Source organism: Drosophila subpulchrella, chromosome 2L, assembly GCF_014743375.2.
Source record: "Drosophila subpulchrella strain 33 F10 #4 breed RU33 chromosome 2L, RU_Dsub_v1.1 Primary Assembly, whole genome shotgun sequence".
Lineage (NCBI taxonomy): Eukaryota > Metazoa > Arthropoda > Insecta > Diptera > Drosophilidae > Drosophila > Drosophila subpulchrella.
The window spans coordinates 25,880,664-25,896,540 of record NC_050610.1 but is presented as its reverse complement, the minus strand read 5'-3'; the positions used below and the strand labels follow the sequence as shown (position 1 = coordinate 25,896,540).

At 39.1% G+C, this 15,877-nt stretch overlaps 1 protein-coding gene across 5 annotated transcripts in view; it reads left to right on the top strand.

Moving 5' to 3' along the window:
* LOC119546128 (protein split ends) overlaps nucleotides 1-15,877 on the top strand; it is a 59,323-nt gene that overhangs the window by 21,001 nt on the left and 22,445 nt on the right. Inside the window, exon 2 of one of the 5 annotated variants that reach the window (XM_037852228.1) lies at nucleotides 4,930-5,007. The exons of the other annotated variants lie outside the window; for them this stretch is intronic. Coding sequence (XP_037708156.1) covers nucleotides 4,997-5,007 — 11 coding nt within the window. The 5' untranslated portion in view covers nucleotides 4,930-4,996. The remainder of the gene's footprint in view (nucleotides 1-4,929; nucleotides 5,008-15,877) is intronic. 5 annotated transcript variants of the gene reach the window in all.

Below are 15,877 nucleotides of genomic sequence, written 5' to 3'. Positions count from 1 at the left end.
AAGTCGAGGGGGCTAACCGGTTCCATACGAATAGGAGCAGTGGCCATAAGTTGTGACTTATTCAACTCACTTTGTTTCTCGTTCGGTGAATTTTTTGCTAAAGGATTCCAAAAAGGGTGGCTGATGAAAGGCGGGGACAATCGCTGATTTAAGAGTTCCCTCATTCAGTACATTTCGTCTCTCACATAAAACTTACAGGCTGAATCATTTGCCAATTCCTGTCTCGGCCAACTGTTTTTAGTTCTGTTCTGCTTTTCTAGAGCTGGATGGATGGCCTTAATTGGTGATTTAGCACCGAATAAATTACGGTAGTCAGTACTCAAATAAATATTTTCACATGTTTAAGTCTTATGTTGAAGACTGCTAGTTGGTTTTCGGCTAATATTGGTTAGTAAGATATTCATTACCACTGCCAGGTTCAATGACTTATCTCGATAACTGTGATTACCAGGGACTTGTGTGTGACAACCCTATGCAATTTTGAGCGGATCGAAATGGCAGTTGGCAAATCGGGGTAATTGCCACCTTGTATCTGCAGCTGTGGCTGTATCCAAATTCGAGTTCGTATGTGTGCAGAGCGGAGGCTTTCACCCAACTGTTGTTGGATGTGGGATCGGGATCTCGGCCCCTGTGCCACTCCCCCCCGGTACCGCCTCGCTAGGCAAGCGTGCCACAAACGGCGCCCGCAAATCGGCGGCGGGGGCAACGCACTCGATGTGTTGCAAATATTTATTTGCACACTAATAACAATCACAACAATAATCGCGGCATTAAAAACAAATTGTTATGACGGTCATCTGAAGGCGATGATGATGTTTCTGGTGCGGCTGATCATCGCCATAATGTTGATGGCGCTGAGCATTGAACTAATTGTGCGCTCAACCAAAATTTCAATAACAATCAAATAAAAACGAAGAAAGGCTTTAAATGGAAGATTATACCAGATATGCTCTTCAACAGGAGAGAGAGGAGGAAACAAAGGAGGAGGAAAGTATTTCTCCTGTTCGGAATTAAATCGATAATTTTGGTGTTATTGTATTCTTTAAAGTAATTATGGGTCAAATCAAACATTAATTTTTATTTGATCTGTTTTCCTGTCGTATCGGTACCATTGTACATATATGTACATTATGTTCAAGGTCTGGTCCCTGTTTTTATTTGTGGCTTGTTCATTGTCTGCGACAACCTAAACTATTTAGCACCACGAGAAAAACTTGATATTTTCAAATGATGTTTTAAATATTTATTAAAAATATTTTTAAGATTTTAGTTTTTTTTTAAGTTTTCCAATTTAATACACAGTTAAGCGAACATCTTTTTATAAATAAGTATAAGCATATGTTGTTTAATAAATAAATGTGTATTTCTGAAGGGTTCCTATAAAATCACTTAAATTTTAAAAATGTTAATTTTCACTTCTAAAAAGCACATCAAGTTTGCTGAAGCTAAAAAGGTACTACATTACTTCATCAGTTAGTTTTTAGATTTTGGGTTTGCTTATGCAATTGCACGCGTGTGTGCTCCTGGTGTCGCGTGCAGTTAACCACTACCACAGCAGGCTCAAACTACAGCGCAGGCCATACGAGTGTATGCCTTCGTTTTTTCTTGTTTGCCGTGTGCAGTTTATTGGTGAAATTGGGTTTAATGTTCAATTTCAACGCCCACGTTCTAGTTTGGGTTTGTTGGCCCCTTAAACCTAACAAAAACAAAACAAAAAGCCGGCAACAACTTCTCTTGTACTGCCATTGCTGCAATGTTCGTTTTACTTACTGCCGTTCTTGCTTGCAGCGATTTTCAGCTGCCATGGCTGCAACGACAACAACAAAATTAACCGAATGCAATCATGTTTAATTATGCATTCCACACTTGATTTGTTTCTCTGGTATCTTTTGTTGTATTTTTCTCCAAAGGAAAGAAGAAATCAAACGACAGAAATCGAACACACCAAAATCTGTTTATTTCCACCCATAATTTATTGACAAACCAATTTTCCGTGGCATTTCTCTTTTTAGTTTTCTCAAATATTCCGCTTTTCCTAAGCCCATTTAAATGAAGAAACGTTTAAATCGTTCATACCGAATACAGTTTTCTTACGGCCCAGATTTCCATAAATTAACATACAAATGTTGTAGTCTGTTTTCATAGACTAAATTTAAAAAAGGGTTTATTTCTGATCAGCACTGACAGCCCATCGATCTAGCCATATCCGTCAGTCTGCCCTGTTCTACAATAACTAGTCTCTCAGTTTCAAATCTATCTTCAAGATACTTTCTTTCGGAGCGGTCCGGATCGCACCACTATGTACAATATCCCAAAGCCTTTATAGGAATGATCGGAAAGCTTATTGAAAATACGTATATTTTCGTTGTTTCTGACATTCTTTCTCTTCTGGGGTGAAACAGTTTTCCTACAACGAAAACTCTTTCCCACAATAATTATAATTTAAATTAAAAAGTGGGTTCTATGCTGAAAAATTGTCATTTATTCTTCGCAACACATTAAGCGCTTGTGTTGCCAGTCTGGGAAAGACCCCAGTTAAAGTCAAACCCCTTTGCATCCTGATGTAAATTTTTGTTTCTTCGCTGAACAAAAAACAAAAACCAAAAACGTTCAACTTCTTTCGTGTCAATGACTTTTGCGTGGCTCGCAGTGGAAGTTTCTTTTCTACAGCGTTTGTGCTTTTCTCTGGGCGGGTGGTCGTCGACGGCGCTCTCTTTTCCCTCGACGTCGCAGTTGGCGTGCACTTAAAAATTTGTTGTTCTTTTTTGATATGTTTTGCGGTTTATTTTTTTATGATTTCTCCCCGCTTGTTTGGCGTTTTCGCAGAGTACCCCTTTTCCACCCGCCTTTCTTTTCCCCCCTCGTGCGAACTTCATTTGCATTTTGTCGCTGTGTTCTGTGTTTACTTTCTTTGCTTTGCCTTGTTTGTTTGTTTGCTCGCATGTGCCGTAAACTGTTATTGTTATGGGCCCCAAAGGATGCCGATTGTTGATTTTTCATTCCTTAAATGATTATTTTGGTTCCCTCACTTGACCATATACTCAAACGACGTGAGATTAAAACAAAATCGGCACCGAAAGCTATGTACCAAAGTTAGTAGCTTTAACTTAAGAATAATTAAATTCCCTGCCGGAAATACAAGATTTTGAAGTCTGGACATTAAAAACGGATAATAAATACTAAACCGATTCTGCCAAAGGGTAGAAATACAAAATGGCTTTAACATCCTTTATGTAAAGTTGATAGGCAACGGAAAATGTATCTATGAAATCAGCACAGTTTTTGTTATTATTCTTATATATTAAATCTCCTTACCAACAGACAACAACAGCTGACCACAAAGTTGTTCCATTTTTTCTGCTTTTGTTTACCCGGTAATAAATTTTGCAATTTGACTTAAATTGGCTATTTATTGGCCGCACTTCCCCCGACCATCACCTTTTGTTTTTCTTTCGGTCTCGTTCTTGTGCCATATGCAATCTTTCACAGGCCCCCGACGGTTGCGTGAAATGGTTCGTTTTTAAACATTTTTCGATATTTTTAGCACTTTGCCCTTGGAATATTTGACACGGTTTCTGGCTATCTTTTAAAAATTCAATAAGAACAGAAAGTTGTTGCTTTGCATCGCGTAAAGTTCCCATGCGGAACTTTTGGATTGAACATTTGTACATTTGTACTAATGTGCACACTTATAGTCTCCCGCTTACTTTCTGCGGTGTTTCTATGTATTTCTTTGTCTGCTTGGCATTTGTGTGGCTGGCTCTCCAATGTCAGCGAGAGATCAATAAACTTTTGGCAAATAACAAGAAACGAAAAAGAGAAAAGAAAACAAATTAAAGCGCATGAAGAAAAGATTACAGCAAAAAGAAATAGCAGCCAAAGTTTCGACAGATAAAGCGGGAAAAAATAAGGGGGAGGGGCTGGGGTTCAGTGGAGTAAAATCTCGACGTTTTGCAAACATCGCCTTGCCGCCTTCTCCCCGGCTCTACTTTATTTATATAATCACAGACTATACAAAATTCAAGACACACAGTATTCAATAACATACAATACATCATAGTCGGTTTCTCTCTTGTTATTTTCGGCGCAGGCAAAAAATCTGCGTCATCATCATTAAAGTTTCTTGGGTCTGTCTGAGTCCAAAACATAAATAAATCTGCCTCAAAATACACAAGGAACTTTCAATCTTTAGTCATTTTCCAGAAAAGATGAAAGCTGAGCCAGAGAAACGAGGAATAATGAGGAAAATCTTTTTTGAAGCACACTATGTCTGCTGAATCTCAAACTTACATACATATCTCCCTTTTAAATTATTCACGTGATATTCAGTTTTCGCACTGTTTCATTGGGAAATTATAGATTTGTTGGCTTTTTATGCTATAAGCACGTTTACGTTTTTCGGTTTCGCAATATTAATAAAGTGCTCATAATTATCATTTTAAATTTGAATTCGACCTTTTAATAATTTTTAGACAGTATGCCGATTTACTAATTTGTTTTCTTTTCTTCTCTGTGTTTTCCTACCTTTCTCCTTTCCCTAAAAATAATAACAAGCAAATGCAAATAATTTATTTTTATCTCTCGCCAATACATACACATGTACAATATATATGTATGTACAATGTACATACCTAAGATTTTATTTTTCAGTTGTTGCCAATTTCTTGGCAACGATTCTTAGCGCTTTGAACTTTTGCACTTTTTGTAAATAGAGACAAAAGGTGTTCCCGTTCCGCTGAAAATGTGCAAGTAAGGCGATATATTTTTGGTTTATTCTGCGGCTGTGTGTTATATGTGTTATTCATATGCAAATGCCACAGATCTGCACATCAAAGATTTGTAGAGCTTTCTCTGCCATTTATCTGCCATTTAGTTCTGAATGCGAAATATTATAAAGTACTAATTTGTATCTGTTCTTTTGTTTTTCAGGTGCGTATCCTTGAAGCGACACTGCCTGCCTCAAGTCCTGGATTATTGAGGCAGCCATTGAGTGACGATGATAGTGATGTAAGTTGCCAAGTCAGTCAACAATTTTTTAAATATCTGCCAGTCGGTCAATCAAGTGGTCAGCGACTTGCTAACCAAGTTGACCTTTCCGGCCAGCATTATTTATAGTTCTCTGTTTTCTTTGGTAATAAGTCAAGCGACATGCATATAAAATACATATTTCTGTATGAATAAGCAGGTAAACATTAAATACACGTGGATGAAGTAAAGCGACCCTAGATACATAAGTTAAACTGAAGTATGGAAAGAAATATTTTTATGTTTCCGGAAATTCTTATTTTAAAAGATATAACATATTTAATCTTTACATGGATTAACTCTGAAAAGAAGCTAGTCAGTATTATGTATGTTATTTAGCCGCATAATTTTATGGCATCTATCAGACGCCTCACAAGATGCACAGACCCGCAGAAATAATAAGTAGCCGTACCCTTGATAGAGGGTACTTGTGGTCAACTTAGTGCAACGTAACGCAATGTGCCCCGTCACCCCTTTCTTTCGCTCACGCACTGCCGTCTCTTTTTCTCTCGAGAGCTTTGGTCAATTGCTTCCAATTGAGCTCAATTCCAGCTATGCTGTATTTCTCGCTGTGTGTTGATTGCACTTGACTTGATCAGCTGATGACAACTGCAAAAGTATCTGGACAGTGTCCGTCGAAGTCTGTGGACCGATGGCATTTTAAATAACACTCGACTGCGGGTGACCCACTTAGGGATTTAATAGTTTTCCGAAAACCGGTCCTAACAAGGAAATCAAATACGAAGATTATGCCCTGACCAAACCCAAAAAAGAGCCACACACTCTGAAGTGTCAATAAATCTGAACAAACAAAATCAGATTTGGTACATACACACATACGTAAAATATACGTCAGCTTAAATAAATTAGCAAATAATATAAAAAAAGGTTAACAAAAATTAATAGAGCTGTTCAAGGTTTTGAGTGAGTTGTTGTCTGGTCTTAGGTTGTTGTCTTTGCTCGAGGCCAAACGCAGGAAAAGAAAACATAAAACATTTTAAATAAAAAGGCATCGGAAAAAAACAGTTTTCAGATGGGTCAATAGACTTTTTGAAAGAGATAAACTGACTTGTTTTGTGGCCGCCGTATTTGATTATGAAAATGTATGTATAACGGTAGATTGAAGGGTCAAATGTTCAGCTCAAGTTTTTTTTACTTTCCGATTGCTGCTTATAATATTACAAATTCACCCATATCTCTATTTAAATTAACAAGAATTTACAATTTGTGAGCAAGAAAAGGGGTATCCAATTGTACCTACGTACCAAATAAACCAAAGTATAGCTTTTTATAAGCAAAGCGTATACAGATATAGTAAAATTTGTTTTACACGTAGTCACAAATTCTTAACAAAGTAATCAAACAAAACGTGTGCAAGTTTCAAAAAAAGTAATATATTTGCAAACCCATCACCATTTAAAACAAACAAGGAGGGATTAGGCGAACACTACGTGGCAAGTAACAAATTAACAAAATGTAACTAAACTGTTTTGGTATTAAACATTTTAATGGTATTTCTGTGATGTAAGTTTACCTATGAGTAGTTATAACTTATTTAGTTAAGGTATATCGAAAGGGAATGTGGCGTTGGATGAGCAGTAGATTCACATATCTAGCTTTAAAATACGTGTCCTCAGTTTGGGAAATCGCGTTCATCCTGTCATGTTCACCAAAGTACTTGGAGTTTTAGCTACTCATTTTTAACAGCACTTACCGATTTAGTAAAAAAGAGGGGTTAATGTCTATGTGTATCTCCGTTAAGTTTCGAGTGCAGGGGTGGCCACTAATCATCCGCCTCATTGGCCAGCATCGGATGTAAGCCCCTAAGCAATCGCTGGTCCTTGTTCTGCCAATCTCCTCCCCTGTGTAATGTGCCAGGCCAATCAAGAAGGACATCGGCTTGGCAACAGAACAGTCACAGGTACTTGTAGTGTCGCAGTGTCTTCTTCAATTCGAGCCTTCATCCTGCTTATCGCACCGCCAGTGCGATGGTGTAAGCCAATTTGTCTTCCCAGTGTTGGATTGCCAGTCAGTTCTGAAATGCCCACACTCTCATTTATCTATTGCCTTTTTCTGCTGAATGTGGTCCCAAAAAAGGAAAACATATGAAGACTTTATGCGCAACAATATATAACAAAAACAGGAGGTACATTTTAGGGAAGAAACATTAAAGGCAAAATATTGAAAATGCTTTTGTTTTATATAGGAATTTTGCTATTTTCGAGTAACCATGTTCAACTTCGTCTTCTGCCCCCAAAGCATTGCCAGCTTACTAAGCTCCTTTGAGCCAAGAGCCACGCCCAGCTGATTAGCATGGGCGTTGGTTACGTGAACTAACCAGGGGCGTAGACAAAGGGATTCGGTCGGAATGGGGAGAACGGAGGCAGTGCTTTCTCAATCGATTTGCGTAATGGCATCGCCGCCCTTTGTTTGCGTTATTAAATTCTGCCTCCTCCTTCGGCTGTTTTATTATTACTGTAACGCCAGCGCAGTATCATCGCAGTATCGCGATGCTGTTCAAGCGCTGCATCCTCCATTGTTGGTTTAGAATCACCAGTACAGTGAGAGCCTCAAATTTTGAGACAAGATTAATATCTTGCATTAATTAGACCCATCACGTCTCCTTTTAAGCCCCTCATCCCCGCCCAGTTTGCTGCTCATTAGTCTTGTGTAAAGTTCCCTGGAAAGTTGAAGAACGAAAAAGTACTTAGTAGGAAGATGCAAAAATTCGTATCAGTTACGTAGCAGGATCGAGTGCCATATGTTTTTACTACTTCATGAAGTGGAAGTTTTTGATGTGCAACAAACACACAGTTTATGTTTCTTAAAATTTCCTCATTTAATTAATGTCATTTGATAGGATAGCACTTTATTCAGATTAATGATTTGGTAAGGAAATTCCCGATATAAACTTCTGTTGAGGAGTATGTGTGGCAGAGAAAATTTTGTTCATCTTTGGATACTGGGACTTTGGACTTTTTCTCTTCCAATATATTAGAGTTGGGGGCTCAAACCACCTACACCTATTTCTTGTTGATCATGCAAGGGGAGTATCATTTTTGCAGTTCCTAACTAAAATTCATGAAGCCTGAAGAGACTGTCAACAACTAAAATTCATGAAGCCTGAAGAGACTGTCAACAAGCTGAACAAAAAAAGCAATGTTAGAAAGGAGGGTTTAAATATTTTAAAAACGATTTAATGCAATTTATTTTAAATTGTTTTATTATATTTATTTTTAAAGCGAAATATTGTTTATGTTTTCACATTGTTTTTGCACGTTGAATCGATCTTTAGAAAAAAATGTTCTCTGTGCGAAATAAGAAGGGAACTGGTTGAAAACTTTTGGTTGGGTTTTAACCCATTTAAAGCTTTACGCAATGCAGGCACTGAAATGCAACTGCACAAACTGTGCTTACCAAAAATGCATTAAATTTCACCCGGCAGCGAACCAAACTTCAAACTCAAACACAAACACAAACAAATGCGTATGCAAATTTCGCAGTTAGCTAAGCAAAAACCTATGGGGAAACTAGGCAACCAACGCAAAAACCAAATGAATGAATGAATGAGTGAGTAACTGACTGAATGAGCCAATGCTATGCGCGAAATATTTGAATAATTGACAGGCGTGCCAAAAGTCCAAAAATTGTATTATTTTCTTGCATTTCCGTTGCAGTTGTGCACAGTAAAAAAGAAGATTGTTATAAATTAAGAAAGTATTGTTTTTTTTTTTACAAGAAAGTGACGACGACACAGTTTGAACAAAGCTTGCTTTCAAGGTCCCGAAAAGTTTAAAAATGTGTACATATATTTGATCCCTATTTTTTCCTGTGTGTCAGATACACCCCTCCACCCCCGTTTGGCCGCAAATAACCGGCGTAAATATTTCACAGCGGCAGCAAATAAAGCAAATACAAAACGAATCACAGGTGGGCGGCCAAAACCTAAAATTCGAAGAGGACGAGGGCTAGTTATGTAATATCTATTGCCACGGAAAAAGATAAGTGTGGGCAAGGGGTTGGGTAAACACCAAACTGGCGCCTAATTAAAAAAAACAACAAGATAGACCCAACAACGACAGCCTGTAACTGCAGCAGTAAGCGTTGCATTAAAAATTTAACAACTCAAATGCGGCTGAATTTCAAAATTGCATTAACCTGAAAATGTCACTGGTGGCACTGAAAGCAATTTTAATTTAAAGGTTACTGCCTAATAAATATTTTCGAAAAGTAATAAACAGCAAATTGTTTTTAAATATGTATTGCAAATAAAATAAACAATTAAACATGGTTTACTGTAACTACTTTTTCGCTTTACAAATTATAATTAAATATTTAATGCCAGTGGAAATATAAACAAAGGAAGGCGCTGAGGCAACTCGTCTGACTGTGTTCCTTATATTTTTCTTCTCATTTACCAAAGTTAGTAAATTGTTAGCTATCACCCATAATTCGTGTTTTTTACAGTGCACAGTCAATGATTAGTTTTCCTTGCCTTTTCAAATGGATAGAGGAAAAAAATTGGAAAACTTTTTCGCGCAAAATGTCACTTTAAATTATGCCTCAAAATGGACATGTGAATGGACAGTTGCCTGTGCCAGTTTATACAGAAAACGTTTATTTTTATCTGTATCTGTGTGCATGGCTAAAAGGGCCAACGCCACGTATGAGTAACATTGCGCATACGCCCCAATACCCTGTGCTTCGGATTCGATTTATTTGTTATTTGTTTTAGCTTTCCCATTAAAACAAATATGTGCAAACGAAAATTCAATTAAAATATGTAATAAAAATGCCACGCCCTTTCGATGTATTTTCGGCTTCGTTTGGTTTCGGTTTGGTTTTTGTTAAGGGCATGCTGGTCGTAAAGATGCATTTTCTCAATTTTTATGATCGCCCTAGCTATGATGGCCCTGACCAATAAATACAAAGACACAATCGGTATTTGGGCTGTGAAAAGTTTTCCTCTGCCGAGCAGGTGATGCAAGAGCCAGGGACTTGAGAGTAGCCTGGCCAAACAAGATGACCGCACTCTGGCAGGCAAGAGTCATTGTTCTTCCTCTGAGTCTCAAAAAAATAAAATTTTCTTAACTTTAGTTGTATCAAAAATATATAATGTATATCAGCCATATTATACATATACAAGACATTTTTTTTGCATTACCAGATCAACTTATCAAACTAAAGTCTCAAATATATATCGCACAATACTCCGAGCTCATCATTAATAATGATTGCATTTCGAGAATCCATTTGCCACATCCAACGATGGGGGATAAAGTGGAGGCGATAGCGATTCGTTTGCCTTAGACTCTCGTGACTGTGGCATAACGGGATCAGGACCCAAAACCGCCTGGCACTCCCCCTTTTTATTTATCGCCCTGCCATTACAAGGATGCCATGGCTGTGGCTGCTGCATGGGGATCCTTTGGGTGTGTCCCAGAATCCTTTTCGATGCATTGAAATAAATTGCAAAAAGCATTAAAAGAACGAAGTGCAGAGTAAAAAAAAAAGCGAAGGGAAAACTTGAGCCATAATCAATCTTCATGTGGAAATGCTTCATTGCCCTGCGGTTGTGGGTAGCAGGAGAAAGAGAACGACGTAGGGCAGACGAGAGAGACAGATACAATTGTTCCCCCACAAATATATTGCTCATTAAATTTCAGTTGGATACAGGAGGGGGAGAGGAGGGCATGCAATTAAATTTCACACACTGATGGATGTACCCAACCCACACCCCAATTTCTGTATCTCGCCGTGTGTGTATATATGACTTATATAACCCGAACGGCTGCAAATGTAGATACAGAACACGGATACAGACGCATCAACTGCAACTGTGAATTTCCCTGGAAAATATTGATCGGAAAATCAATTTTAATTAAATTGTCAGCCCCCCGAAAGAGGTGATTATGTATCACTCGCAATGTGCGTTCGTATCTGCATCTGTGGCTGTGTATCTGCATCTCTGTGCGTATAATTGCATTGCACTGTCGCCTGTTTTCACTTGATTGAGTTTGGCAAACAAAGTTAGCGAGTTTGCCGCCAGTGGATCCCATTTCGCCCTTAACCAAATTAAATTAATTTTAAATGCAGCAAAACAAATTAGGACTAACCAGGACGCAAATGGTGGCAGTAAATGAGGACTCCTGCAGATGTGGATGTGAGTGCAGATAGGATTAAGCGTGCCACGCGGTCAGAATGCGGGAAGTTCGCATCCAGGATTTAAATGAAGTGAAGAGTGAATGAAAGTAGCATTTAAGCCCATTTAAGTGATGCTAATTGGTTTAGAAAGGGTAAATTGGAATTGGATTTGTGTGTTAAGTTGAAAACGTAATCGTTTCGGCTAAAATAGCCAGGCTGTAATAAAAATAAAATATAAATCCTTTATTTGGGAAATCAATTATCAGAAAACCTTTTAAGATTTACAACCATCTTCTGGCTCCTCAGCTCTTTAGTCAGTATGCATTTAGTCCATTTCCAATTCTCTTAGTAAATTATTTTTATCCCATCTATTTTCATTGGGCTCTTGCTTCAATTCGCCAAGAGCATATATTTGTTGTAATTTAATTACTTTGCATTGCTTACTTAGGGAGTGGCAGTGCGGCAGTGCGGCGAAGTTTGCTGAAACAAATAACCCAGCAGCATTAATCCTTTGTCCCGGCATCTTGCTCATCTCCAGGCTTTACATCCAATGGTTCCGCCTTACACAGGCAAAAATTAAGCGCAATTAAGTGCAATTGGGAACTTAATAGTCAATTAAGATGGAAATTGCTAAAGGCATGCAAGCAAAATTATTCTTAGGCACGACTTTAGTATCTGAAAACCTTGGGTTAAGTGTGTATTAAACGAAACATTTAGAGGCACGAATGGAAAATATTGGAAAATAGGCATATTAATATTAATATACAAACTGGGATCTTTAAATATGACTAAAATAAATTCAATAAAATAATTTTATTAAAAATACTTTAGAGATCTCTTATGTTTTTGCAGTGGATAATGTGCTTTCGCTCTAAAAAGTAGGCAATGAAAATAGTTTCCTGCTCAAGCTGATGCTGATCCTGCCATTGTTGCCTGTATAACTGTATTTTAAAGCCACTCCCAAGAGATTATACATTTTTTATGCAGCCATTTCGCTTTTTGTTGCCATTTGGATGGCTTCTTCTGCTGCAGATTTTGCTCTCGGCTGGAGCTTCATTAGCAGCTGCACAAAAGGAAAACCCCAACGTAGTTAGAACAATAACAAGCGATGTGAGTGTGTGTTGCCGGCATTCGCTCTGGAGGATGTGTGGCAGCGAGAAAGAGAGCGCAGGAGTACTTCCTGTAAAAATCAACATGGCGTCGCCAGTGTCTCTTCGAACTGCTTTCATTTTCCATTTCCACGACCTCGTTTTCAAACAATCCAAGCCTCTAAGGTTGGATGGCGGGAGTTTTTCAGGCTCCGCGCACATTTTTAGTTATTTTTTCTAGCTTCTGGAATTTTTCTTTTACTTTGCTATTTTTGTCTTTTACTGATTTTGTTGTTGCATTTTGTCCTGTTGTTGTTTCTATGGCCCTGCGGCTGTGGGTGGCAGCCAGGATATGAAAGACAAGCGATGTCCTGGCCATTTATATATGTATTTTGCGAATATAGTATACCCAGAAGCGCTTTCCTGCCACATTATGTACAGGAATTTAGAGCGCGCAGGCGCCCTAAAAGGCGAAATTCTCTGCCCTTTTCCTGATTTTCCCCTTGTTTCCTCTCCCGACTCAGCGCTGGTCTTGCATAAGTTTCATTCAATACTCAGAGCCGGCCTAGGAAAGTCCTCCTCTATCCTTGGACCCTTCTCTAGCCCTGCTTCCTCTTTTTTGTAGCCACCTTCCACATAGCCTCCCACTTTTTTTATTGCCGCTTCCGCTTGCGTCATTTTGGGGTAAGCAGCGCTGCGTATTTTTCTCCACCTCCCTTGTCTTGCCTTGCGTCAACTTTTATTCAACTTTGCCCTCTGACTTTGTCGCAGGCCACACACACCAGCATAGGGAGACACCAGCAGACCCAGGCTCAGGCTCACATCCATACACTCGCAGGACTTTACTTTAATTGAGGTCGCCAGTTGAAGTTAATAATAATCCGACTTGCAGGAGATGCAGCTTTGGCTTAGCTATATACACCCAAACAAAAAACCAGTAGAATCTGCAGCGATGCTTACATGAAGTCTTACTATATATATAGTTTTGCAAATTATTTTTTCAGGAATTGTTGGGATCACTGGGCACCATAACCAAGTTTTAAAATTCCTTAAAGTTGGATTTTTTACATAATATTTGGGGAACCAAGCTGGCATACTTTAATAAGAATTAAAAACACCCAGGTTAACCAGGCTCTGAAGATAATTAAATTTATGAGATGCCGGTATTTATTAAACATTAAATAGTCTCTTTTCATGTTATTCGCAAAAAACAACTAAGTTAAATAATCTAGAATGCCGAACGCTTGGAATCCATTCGAATCAGATGGCTGCTTTTGCCTCCGTGTCATTTTTCGTATTGCCCGTTGGCATTCTGCATACATTTCGAGCCATGGGCGTTCAGTAAGCCACCCCATCTGTGGCCCACATGAGGGCGTGTCCCTCAGGGGAGGCTTATATAATTTTAAAGCCGCTGCTGGCGTCGTTGTCTGCAGCAACTTGGCAACCAGCAACCTGCACCACAAAGTGCAGCAGCAGCAACTGCAACAGTAACTATCTGTCGTGCCGTTCGCACTGCTTTAAATTCACATCGCATTATGTTATGTAAAATATACGATAGTGAGCACAATAACGAAACAAATTTAAGTGCAGATCCCCTAGGAGACCATAAGGAATTAAGTTAATGCGGTTTCAGCACCAGATTACAGATGCGAAATGAGAAATGGAAAATGTTGGCAGAAATAAATGTTAATGGCAGGGGTCTAGAGAATAAATGTTTCTAGATGAAGGAGTGAATGCGGCTTAAACGTTTTATTTTGGCTTATGTAGTTTAATTTCGCAAAATATTATTTTACTTTTTGTACTCGGGTGTTTTTATTTAATGAAAATTATATGAAATATTTACCTTAAATCAGGCACTTAACACATTTCTGACATTAATATTCATATTTGAAGCATTACCAGCAAAGTTTAAGAAGTTCTGACCAAAACGCTTGGCTCTCTATTCGTATTTTGGGTTGGGCCCTGGCGGCCTGTCTCTTTTGTTAAAAGTTTTATCTAATTCCTTTGCGAGAACGCCGTGTTTACGTCCTATGTCGTGTCATCCCCGTGTCCTTCAACGTTTGCAGGCTTCAGGGGCTGCTGATGCTGCTGTATCTTCTGCTCCTGTCTGTTTTTGCTGCTCCTGCTGCCAGCTCCCTGATGTTGATAAATTTCACGCCCTGTAGGAGACGCAGCCAGAATGTTCTCCTGCTCAAATTACTTTGACTGCAGTCAGTGGAGAGTCGGGAGGAAAGCGGCGCCCGGCAATGGTTGAATGAAAGGCTAAAAAAGGATTTCAGGAATCTCGACTCCTATGTATGTGTATGTGTTTTGAGTGCGGGAATATCCAGCTGGCTATGTACACGCGTGGCTCCTTTCTAGCCTTCCCTTCCGATGCCCCTCAGTATATAAATAACCTCAAACAAGGACGTTCGGTGAGAAACTTTTGCCAGGACAATGACAGGGCGACTTGCGGGGTGGAGGTCTATCCGACCGATGATGCACTGCACGTGGGCAAATGGATTTCCATGTTATGATATTTAGATTCGATCCTTTTCCTCGTTTTAATGAGTATACGTTCTGTGTATAGACTCTGTACTATAGAGTGAAGATTAATTTAAATTTAATGAAACTTCCAAAATTAGATATACAGTGCCACACACTTTAAATGAGCGCTTAGCGATTTATATGGCACAAATGATACAAATAGTTGTATTAAAATTAGTTCAGACATTAGACACATCTTTAAATTGGTATCAAAAATCAAATATAATGGAAAAACATTAATTCTTCGTCGTATATACACTCCAGGTTTTTGTCTCTCTGCACCAAAGATTCAGGCATTTACTGCGACGACTTCTCTGCCATGTATTACATAAACTGTTCAACACATACAGATGCTCTGGAAACATGGCAGTAATGCAATTTACAGACGCCCAAAAATGTCCACCCACCTTTGCGGCTGTGGTTGTTCAATGGGTGGTTTTGGGCGGCAACGTTACTTGGGCTGGCCACAAGTTCGTCTCCCCAAAACCCGCAAGCCCCCAGCCACCCACGGCCCATCCCTCCTGGGCGCAACAAATGTTGCTCAGTAATGTTGTTATTGCTGGTGGGACTGTCGTTGTCGCTGTCGTTGTTTTGGTTGCTGCGGCCCTGCAATTTCCTGAACCGGGCGCACTTTTAGCTGAATTGATTTTTCCGATGGCCTCAACTGCGCATGCCGGGCAATCGTTGCTGCTCCTCAACTCTTCCCAGCCCCTCTGTCTCCGATGAATTGCATTTCTCCCTAACTACACACGCCTAGATGTGCTTTTACATACAGTGGCCACTGTAGGACGTTAATATATAACTCAAACAGCCATAGAAAGAATAAATTAAATGTTTTAATGTTGTTCTACAACATCAAAGAACTAATTTCGTTTAAAATAATGTACTTTTTTAAAATAGTTTTTAAAAAATCCTGGCTTTGACATAAATAAATTAAATTTTCCACTAATCCAGTGAGGACTGTACCGCGTTTATGTGCCACCCGCCTGAGTCATGCCCCACGCCACATGCACCATAGCCACTTGGTCTGGCACGTCCTCTGCTGCAGCTGCTGTAGCTGCCACTGCCACTGCAGTCGAATCCTCTGCCGCTGT